The 11,309-nt window shown below is 38.8% G+C and overlaps 1 protein-coding gene across 1 annotated transcript; it reads left to right on the forward strand.

The window, feature by feature from the left end:
- The first annotated feature begins 3,726 nt into the window (after positions 1–3,726).
- Positions 3,727–4,968, forward strand: LOC110890345 (vegetative cell wall protein gp1-like). Its single transcript, XM_022137946.1, has 2 exons — positions 3,727–4,439; positions 4,965–4,968. The coding sequence occupies exons 1-2, from the start codon at positions 3,727–3,729 to the stop codon at positions 4,966–4,968; spliced, it is 717 nt and encodes a 238-aa protein (XP_021993638.1).
- Positions 4,969–11,309: the final 6,341 nt, after the last annotated feature.

Below are 11,309 nucleotides of genomic sequence, written 5' to 3' on the forward strand. Positions count from 1 at the left end.
ACATGTTGTATGGTGGTGAAAGATGAATTTTGGTAATAAATAAACACAAAGGTCATGGTCTCTCATTCACAACATCACAACACTTGCAAAACTCTCCTCCCTCTTCCTTCTCCATGTTCGGCCGCCACCATACCACCACCATCAAACTTCATTCATACAATCTACACTCATCCAATGGTGCAAGAGACCCTACAAGTAAGCTTGGTGTGTTCGGAAGCTCAAGGACGGCTCTCGTTTTCTTTTATCCATCACTTTTACGCTTTGAAACTCCCCTAGCCTTGTGCTAGTAGTAAGTGCCTTAGATCTTCATATTGTTCATATTTTTGTTGGTTAATAGCAAAAAGAATGGTGAAATGTTAAGAGCTCTTAAGAACATAAACAAGTCTTGAAGTAAAAGCTAGCTAGAGATAAAGTAGTGTTATATTGATGAAGAAATCATGTTGTTCTTATGTTGTTATGCTTGTTGTATGTTGTTTGTTAGTAAAAATGTTATGGTTCATCACATAGGATTGCTAGGTCATGTTTAAAGACATGAACTAGCAAGATGTGAAGGTTAAAAATGTTGTGGATGATGAAATCATCCACACATAGGCTATGAACTTGATTACATACATGTTTTTTTTGAAAAATAAAGATCAAAATGGATTGTAAACTTGTAGATCTAGAGATCTATGTGTGGTTTTTCGAAAGAACCAAGTGAAAGGAATAAGTTTTGATAAAACTTGGATCTTACATAAACTAACACATTTTTAGGGAATGAACAAGTGTAGGAACACTTGTGTAAAAAGAAAATTTCACAAAGAAATATTTTTAGAAATCATGACTAGAAGTTGTAAATGTTTAAATCTTTTAAAAATAATTTTTTAAGAAACTAATCACACCTTTAAAGGAAACAAGACTTACTAATTATGCTAGTAAGTTACTACTTGTTTTTATAAACTTTCAAGTTCATAAGTTTATGATTTATGCTTATTTTTGTCAAGTTTGGTAATTAGAAATTGTATATTGTTGATTGAGAATTGTTTGAATGATTTTACAAAAGAAAATGATATGCTAGTAAGCATGGACACCTGCATTTACAAAGGAAACTCTGGCGAAATTTTTCTAGAATTTCAACACTTAGAAATATTTTTCTAACAAGTGTTACAAATATATCTTTAACTTTGTATTCAAACTAAACTTTGCCATGATTTTTATTACAAAAAAAAAAAAAACAAAATACTAAGTGCCGGAGGTTGATTTTCGTAAATAAAATTCGATAAATATATATGTAGAATATATATTTTATACTAAAACGCTTGTGTGATTGTTTGTTTATTATGTGCACTAGATTTATTATTTTTAGGGTAAAAATAATAAAACTTATAACGCCATGATATTACGACTCCAAAATAGTACCAAAATTCTCACGGAACAAATATTTAAGTTACGCAGTTGTTGAAGCAATACGAAACGCTAAAACGTGATTTACGTAGTATTTCGGAAAAATATTCTTATACGTATATTTTTGATAAGTATTATTTTGGAAAATCTAAAAAGTAGAATATAATATTTTTGGGAAGAATATGTATATTTTGGAATTAAGATGTTTTAGACAAGTAAATTTAAATATATTTTCTAAGTGGGACTTAAAATATATTTTTCGGAATTACAAATGTGCATGTAAAAATACCCCCATCCTTGGGAAGGAAATACACTTATAAAATAATTAAGAAGTGCGGATACAAAATAGTTGCCTAACTATTTTTCCTAAAAACAAAAGTTAAGTTAAAATAATTAATATTATTTTAACAAGTATAATATCAATGTAACGCAACTCAAAACACTAAACCCTAAGCCAAGGCACGGCCCATTCGACTAATAGACATTAGTACGTGTAGGTCGTCACACCGAAATTCGAGTTTGAGATTGACGTTACAGGATACGCACTTCTGTGAGTTCATGTCCCCCTTTTCTCTTTACTGTTTTCTGTTTTATACTTCGGGGGTGAAATACATGCGAAAATTATTACAAACATTTACTTACATGGTATGGTTAGCGTAGGGAGGGTTTATACTACTATATCATGTGAGGGGTGGGTACAACACTTGAGGCCATTAATCCTCGTTGTTAGGACCGAGGGACACAAGAGTGATAGATCTATTTGGGTGTAGCGAGTCCACACCCGTGAGGCCGGGGCGGCCCATAGAGGTGATTGTGTCTTACAGCCGAAGCCCGGTAACAAATTTGCTAGGTTTGAGTTTCCCTGCACTTTCTCACACATACCAGTGGCTTTGCAACCCATTGGTGATCTCTTTTTCCTTATTGCTACATACCAGGGACTTTTATACATACTTTAAAGGTTTATACATACTCACTTTTACATGAACTCGCTCAACTTTTTGTTGATTTTTCAAACTACATGTATTACAGGAAATTAGTGGATCTGGCAAGGTATGCAATCACGTCAAGCTGCGTAGGGAATAATGATGTCATCCGGGTTTAGGAAGTGTGACCCTTGCCTGGACGGGTTACAAGTCTTAAACTGTGTTTTTATTCATGTCTTTTGGTTGTGTCATGTGAACACGTTTTAAATTATGTCATGTTGGAGCTTGTTTTAAGTGTCGACTTTTTAAACAATGTTGTTGTGGTAACTTTTAAAACTTTATGAATGGATGAACATCATGTGTTTTATTTTCATATAGCATTGTTATGATAATTGCTATGGTATTAAGAATTCAAACCAAATAAACCCACGCTTACGCAAAAGCCAGGGTTTGACAGCTTGGTATCAGAGCATCGATCATAGCGAACTAGGATTCCTTCTCGAGTCTAGACTATGATCTCTAGGGCTCTCACGAAAACATTTTTACATTGCATACACTATACGTCCAGATCCAATGCACAAAACATTTTTACAAATAAAAGGCACAAATGCACTTTTTCAAAATTTATGGTTCAGTCTTAGAGACTGAGGGAGTTCAGTCTTAGAGACTGAGGGAGGTTCAGCCTTAGAGGCTGGGGAGGTTCGGTCTTAGAGACTGAAGGGTTCAATCTTAGAGATTGGGGAGGTTTTGTCTTAGAGACTGGGAGGATGGTCTTAGAGACCAGGGAGTTAGTCTGAGAGGCTAGGGAGTTCAGTCTGAGAGACTGGGAGAGTGGTCTAGAGAAACTAGGAGGATTACTTGTTTATTGTGACTTACATGTTTATTTGATTTCATGATGATATTTGTGTATATATGTGATTGTGTTACAGACACCATGGTTTCATCTTCAGACACAGGAGTATCAGACACAGTAGACCCCATGGCAGTTGTGTCAGATGACGAGATACCATCAGAGGGAGACGTATACACCTCAGACACCACGAGTACAGATGACGACGATTTTCAGCCCTTCGCGCTGCCAGACATCGGAGTTCAGATACAGCCTGCTGATGGCATTCCTGCTGGGGATTTACCTCTTGCGGTGATCCCTGCTCCCATTCCGCTTGCTGCTTTCCCTGTGGTGGATGTGCCACTCGATGTCGTATCTGATGATGACATTGATCTGTTCGAGGAGGGTCCACCTGAGGACGACTATGAGGGCGGGGCCCCGATCGATGCTGATGTTATCCTTCCCATTGCTGAGGCACCTGTAGAGGAGCTTCCTGTTGGTTCACCTGTCCCAGATTCGTTGGAGTCTGTGGCATCTGTGTCTTTGCACGACTAGGGAGTGCAGCATCACTCTTCTGATGCTGACCCTGACATGGCAATGTCAGCTGCACCCGGTCCATCACACGAGTTCGAGTTTGACCATGAGGTTGATGATGATTCTGATCTAGTTTTTCCCCCTAATTTCGATCCTGACCATGATATCGAGTTTATTCACATGGACCAGCCCTTAGAGGCGCCCGTAGCTCCTATTGATCTGTTGTTTGACATTCCTACTGATTTTGACATGGATCTTGTTGACCCTGAGCCCGTCATGGCCCCAGAGCCTGTTGTTGACCGTAGCCCTGTTCTTGATGATGCCCCAGCCGTTGCACCGCCTGATATGGGCGCACCAGCCATTGCACCATTTGTTGATGATATGCCCATTACTGACCTACCCATTGTTGCTCCACCAGCGGTGGATGATCCTGTTGTTGATGCACCTATACCTGATCCCGTACCGGCTTTGATTGACCGTGCACCATTCGCCGCACACATAGATCCTCGTTATGCCGACACCCGCAATGGGTGGATCGAGGATGATCACGATTACCCACCGTTTGTGCTACCTGTCACTCCTCCCGTAGCACCTGTTTCTGCACCCCCTGATATTCCATTTTTTCCCCCACACACCACAGACGCCCACCGTACCGATCTTCCCATTACGTTCCTCCAGGACATACCACCACCTCGTCCTGAAGAGGGGTCATCAAGGCAGCCACCTGTTTCTGTTCCACCTGTGCCATCATCTTTTCCATTCATGCTCCAGTTTCCTCATGTTGCACCACCTACTGCACCATCTTTCATACCATCGAGCGAGCCATTTTTATGGACTACGCCCCCATATTATTCCATTGTCTGATCCGTACCACCCATTTCACGTAGGGTACACCACAGAGGATATACTTGAGTTGCTGCAGCTACAGCAGGACGCGCTGAGCCGTCGTATTCAGGAGTTGGAGAGAGCTCCACGTCCGCATTGTCACTGTCAGACCCCCTTTGCAGCACCGCACACTCCACGTCCGCTTTCCCCTGATTCAGACGTTCGTTTCTTGACATCTGAGTAGCAGATTGCATATTTGCTGCGCGTCTGTCGTGCCTTAGAGGAGGACTGGTTACACATGCGTCGCTTGCTTTTCTCTCGTTTTCCTTCTCCTCCTCCTCCGCCATCAGCATAGGCATTTTGGTTTGATGCAGGTAGGCTTTTGATGAGAAGACCGCGATTGTGCCGACTATACAGCATCTTGAAGACCGCATTTTGATATCATGACTTTTAGTTTTTGGTTGTTGTAGATGACTAGATAGTTCAGACAAGGGCGATGTGGCCCTTAGTCACTTTTGATGTACGATACAGTTATAAAAGATGTAAACATTGTATTGTGGTCTTGATTTTATAATAGCTGAATCGCAGTATTCTCATTATATGCATTGTTGGATTATTTGTTTTAACTTTATAACATGAGATGTTATGTGCTTGATGAATGTTATTACATACGCATACTATTTACTTACTATGACCTGACCAATATGATCACCCTTTTAGAAGATGCCTCCACGACGTGATCCGCGCATGCCCACTACTGAGGCAAAACTCAATAATCGTCGCGGCTATAGCCCAGTATGCAGCTTCTCATGTAGAGACGATTGGAAATGTCTCAAACAACAACAACAACGGCAATAACAATCCAACCAATGGTAATGTTAAGCCGTTTGAGATATGATGCGATACATTTGGATATTTATAGCACGTTCGCTAATACCATTTGTAAATTCTAACGTATGTGCAGGATGCACCTACAAGCAATTCCTCGACTGCAAGCCCGTAAATTTCGATGGCACTAGAGGTGCTGTTGCGTTTGTTAGGTGGACTGAAAAGACAGACTCTGTCCTAAGGTGAGCAAATGTACTCCTGAGCAACAAGTGACCTACATCTCAGGGCTGTTTCTGGATGGAGCCCTATCGTGGTGGAATCTGCAAGTGCAAACTTTAGGTGAAGCTGCTGCTTATGCGTTATCATGGAATGAGCTGAAAATAAAAAAACGTTACAAAAATACATATGTATGACACTTTACGGATTAATGAAGCACTTTAACGGAACAGTGTCAAACCGAACAACCAGACTTTACCCGGAACATAAAAATATTGTCAATGACATTGTTTTCACTTTACTGAGCTAGTTAGGGTCCCCGAACACCCTAACACCCGTTATAACACATAACACACTAGTAACTAATTTAATCACCTAACTAATCTAACTAGCTACTAACTACATCATTCAAATCCAACCATATAACCCCCCCCCCCCAACCGAACGGTTCCCCATAGGGGACACACTCCACCAAATTGTGATTATTTTATTCTTATTGTCCAAAATCTAGAGAACACATTATTTGTTGGTTAAAGCCCTAACTTGGTTTATAAATATAACTAATAGATCTCATTTCATTCACTAAAACACATCAACACAATTTAGCTCTCTTCTCCTCTCTTTCTTTGAATTCGGCAGCCACTCATCACCACCATACACCCACCATCAAGCCACTTTATAGCCATTTTCCACCCATACAAAGGTGCAAGAAGGTGAACAACGAAGCTTGGTGCCTCGCAAGTTGAAGGACCGCTCTCGTTTTCTTTTATCCACCACTTTTCTACACTCGAACTCTCCTAGCCTTGTGCTAGTGGTAAGCACTTAGATCCTTGCATTTTACATGATTGTTGAGTGGTTAATGATGTTTAAAGATCGAAAAGGTAGAACTCTAATGAACATAAACAAATCTTGAACATCATCTAACATATGTTGAAGTAGTGTTAAAATGATGAATGAAATATGATATTTCATGATAAATCTGTAATATATAAGTGATAATCTGCTGTAAGTATTGTTGTGATCGCTAAACATGTTAACGGAGTCAATCGAACACACTTTATAATGTTAAGAGACTGAAAACAGCTTGCTGATCTGCATTTCCAGCCGCCTTTAACTGGCTGTAAAAGAACCATAACTTAACGAAAAATGCATTTTCTGAAGCCTAGATTTATGTATTATGAAATACGGTTCTAATGGCACTGGAATCTAATTTTTGGACTTCGTTTACTATTTTTAAAGTGTCATTCCGTAACAGCAGCTAGAGCTACATTTTTCTGCAGAAAATTGGCAATATGTTTTCAGTCATAACTTGAGTTCCGTGTCGAATCAGCCCATGAAATCTGTACAGTAGATGGACACTGATGTCGTAGTAATTGTCCCACTGGAATTTCGTCAATCCGACATACAATGAATTTTTAGTGAATTATTCTGTGGGCTGCAGTCAGAAAATAATAAATCTGAGTGCAGTCCGGAAACAGATTTTTAGTAAAATATTGGTAATGAATTAGATCCCGAGATTTTTACACAATAATATTTGGGTCGTTTAGCATCTTCTGTAAAAAGTTGGGAATTTTTGAAATTGCTCGAAAACAGCCCAGTTTCGGATAACTAGGTTGAAACAACATAAGTAGTGATTTGCGTGTCTAAATGTCGAATATGTTATCTGTGAATGATCTAACATGTTATGTGTCGATAAAAGTGTTATGTGCAATGTCGTATGTTTATTTGTGAACGGGAATAGATGGGGAGGTTACATGGGCATAAACCGTTAAAGTAATGCATGTTATGTGATAGATACGTATAGGAACTTTGTGCTCTATTTGAAAACCACTAATTGACTAACTGGTAATCATATTAGGACGTGATTGACCGACCTTGACTGTTAGCCATATTTGAGAATCTAACCGAGCAAACCAAGGTGAGTTCACACACTTTCTAAGGCATGGGATTCCCCGTGGTTTGGGAATGGGTTAAAGAATTAAAACGGAATCTACATGTCTTACTTAGGTAGGATATGTACGGCCATCCTCATCGGGTAGGATGCCAGTATTAATCCTGCGTATTCTCTTTGTCACACCCCGGCCGCGTATAACATGCAACCGCGGCGGAAACGCCGGGGAGTGTTGGGACAGAATTAATTGTTTCATAACCATGGAAATTTAAAGTTACATTTTATTTATCAAACAAGCATAATTCTTTGTCTTAAACAGGAAAACAAAGTGTTTATAACATAATTAAACTAGTCTATCATCGTTTTACGTTTCTAAGGCACAGGTCCGCCCTAGTATCACATTCATCATCCTAAGCAACAGCCCCTGAAAACACATGTGAAAGTAGGTACGTCAGCATAAAAATGCCTATGAGATACATAGGTTTTGTGAAAATGGGATTCATGACTTGAGTTTAAAGAAAATGTTTAATAACAGTCAGTCATGAACCTTGTAATTTGTTTTGTTTTGTAAATCGTATGAAAAACGATAAGATCAGATGATATGTATAAATGAAGTGTAAGGTTAAATGAATAACCTAGTAAAATGAGTTTGTATAAGATAAGTTGTTTGTAAAAATAATGTCTTGTGAAGAATATGTTATTTGTGTAAAACGTAATATGTCTAAACTGAAATGATTTAGATAACGCTAAGGTATGTAATATTATACAAGCATTTATATATAGGAAGTACCAGTGGCGTATCCACCATGTTTGTACCATGTTACATAGACCACGTTACTCAAACCATTTACCCAAACCAATTACCATGTAAATTGTTCATGTATAAACCGATTGTCAAGTGTTATTGTGTAAACCATATCGAAATGTCTATATTCAATGTAAACCACCAAGTATGTATATCAATGTCAAAATGTTTATGTTTAATGTAGATCATGTAATGTGTACCCAAAATATATCTTGTATGGTAAGTGAGATGTATCAACTAAACCATATGTAAAATGCACAAAACAAGGTATTGAAGTAAAACATGGTTTAAATCAACGTTATGTTTTGTGGAACAATGCATGCTATACTGATACAAACATTTATGTGGTATTGTGAAAATGCATACATCCAAGCCTTGAGACTGTGGCGATAAACCCTTAAACAAATTAAAGGTTTATCTAAGTTATGTATATCGAATTCGGTCATTCCTTCCAATCCAAACAAACCCAGGATTTCAGGAACGGGAGTTGTCAATTCCTATGGTACCACTACCTACTAACGAATGGCGTAGCTAATGTTAATGAATGTATTGTTCCATGTTAAACAACCCAAATGTCATACCGAAATGTAGGCATGTGATGAATAATTGTACTAAGTACGCACACAATTGGCATACATAGCATAAAATGTAATGTGAAACAATGTACTAAGTACGCACACAATGGGCATACATAGCATGAAATGTAATGTAAAGCAATGTACTAAGTACGCACACAATGGGCATACATAGCATGAAATGTAATGTAAAGCAATGTACTATGTACGCACACAATGGGCATACATAGCATGAAATGTAATGTAAAGCAATGTACTAAGTACGCACACAATGGGCATACATAGCATGAAATGTAATGAAATCATGTACTATAATGTACTAATGAACATAGCTGGTATATGATGTGAAAACATGGAAAGCATGAAAGTAACTAGTAGGCACATGTGTTTCACCCCAAAACAGTTTAGAAAACAGTAAAAGATGGGGTTTAATATACTGACCTGAGATAGCTTTGAAGTTCTTGTGTAATAATCACACAATGCTAGAGATCACGGAATATCAAACGGTACCTAATAGGTAGCTATGTTAATATACCGGACCTAAATCGGAAGATCGGATAGTACGCGGTTTCGTAAACCAAACGAGTATGGAGGCTCGTGTAATATGGTTTAACAAAGCTTCTGCTACCTTAACGCGTCGTTCGCGTAGAACGCGTTTGGAACGCCTAACGTCGTGACCAAAAGGTATAACCTCGGAAGGTTACAGCTATGGTCACCTAATGTGTTTGGTCGGATCCTAATGATCGACCAAATGGGTCGGGTTCGAAAGTATAAGCGATGGTTTAGATCGCTTACCTTACGACCCTATATAAGCACTATACTAAAAGTGACGAGCTAAGCATGTTAGAACATGCTTAACTAAGTTTAGAAAACAGGTTTGGCATCAAAACAAACGGATTTGATGCTTACGAGTAGTTTGGTTACAAAATACGCAAAAATGCGCATTTTGGCCGAAACTACAACTCGTCACTGAGCCTTGATAACGTGGTAATCAGTAGGTATAGTCGCCATGGACTATAACCATCGTGATCACGCTCACGTTATGAAGTTCCAATGAACTTCGTGTTGACCATAGGCTGGTCAACGCAGAAAGTCAAACAAAGTTTGACTTTAGCACTAGAAAGCGATTAAAAGAACGAAAGAACACTTACGAAGGGTCCCCGAAAGCTAAACTTGATCCAGGAGCTCAGGTATGAAGCAATGGCATCAACTTAGAGCTCTTTGATCAGTTTTGTGGGTTTTAACACAAATGGGGGGGGGGGTATTTATAGGAAAAGTGAAACCGTTAGGATCGTTTCTTGAATATCGTGCCACGATCTTATGCGTACACTTGTCAAGATGTTGGGGTGGCTTATAATGACCTTAACTCTACAGATTGTGAAAGGGCATTGCCCTTCGGAGTGTTTGAAAGCCAAGTTTTACAAGAAAAACAGCTTTCTGCATCTGCAGGGGCCACGCGGCCTGCATTAGGAATCAGACAAAACTCAGGCGGGCCGCCTGGCTATGTCTGATCTGCACCAACTTTCAGAAATTACAATTTTAGTCCCTGTTGCATATTTAAGCCATTTCCGACACTTCTAAGGCCCGTAAAGCCAACTTCAAGGCCCTAAAATGATGCCTAAATATTGTGGACATGAAACATGCTCAAAAATATGTCAGATGTTGGTTCGTTTGGCCGTACGATCGCGATGTTCGGTAAATTACGACGGAATGCGCATAAGCGCGAAAAATGATCCAAATTGCGCGACGAATGGATTTTTCTCATGCCAAACACTAAGGCATAATATAAGGATGCTTACATAAATTTTTGGATGTCCGGATGTATTCAGAATGTAAGTTATGCGCGAAAGTGCAAACTTGTGCACTTTTTGACACTTTTAGCCCCTGAATGATCCAAAAGTTTGTTTTAGCATACCAAACCCCTCAAAGCCTATTTCTAAGCTATGTAAAGGATATTTATGGTATATTTAACTTATGGACATGTTCCGGAATGTCTGTTTTAGTTCAAATTGGCATACTTTCGCAGTTTGTCAAGTTTAGTCCCTGTAAGCGAATTAACTTGTTTTTGCCATACCAAAGCCTTCAAAACTTATTTCTAAGTTATGTAAAGGTTATTTAAGGTATGTTGAGTATATGTTGATGTTCCGGAGTATTTGTCGCATTAAACTGAGTATGTTTACGCACCAGTTTGCGTATAACTCTCAAGAAAGCGATGTAGAGTTTGAAATTGAACAAAAGTCAAAACATGAAAAACGTAAAACACAATCAAACAAACATTGGGATCAAATAACATTGTTTTATTGATAATTGAACTGTTGACAATGATTACAAGCACAAATGTTACAGTCTCCCCTACTTGTGGAAATTTCGTCCCGAAATTTATTTAGAGGAAACTCGTGGAAAAAGATGCGGATATTTTGCCTTCATTTGATCTTCGCGTTCCCAAGTAAACTCGGGTCCACGTTTATATTCCCAGCGAACCTTGACCAAAGGAATGCGT

Source organism: Helianthus annuus, chromosome 2, assembly GCF_002127325.2.
Source record: "Helianthus annuus cultivar XRQ/B chromosome 2, HanXRQr2.0-SUNRISE, whole genome shotgun sequence".
NCBI lineage: Eukaryota > Viridiplantae > Streptophyta > Magnoliopsida > Asterales > Asteraceae > Helianthus > Helianthus annuus.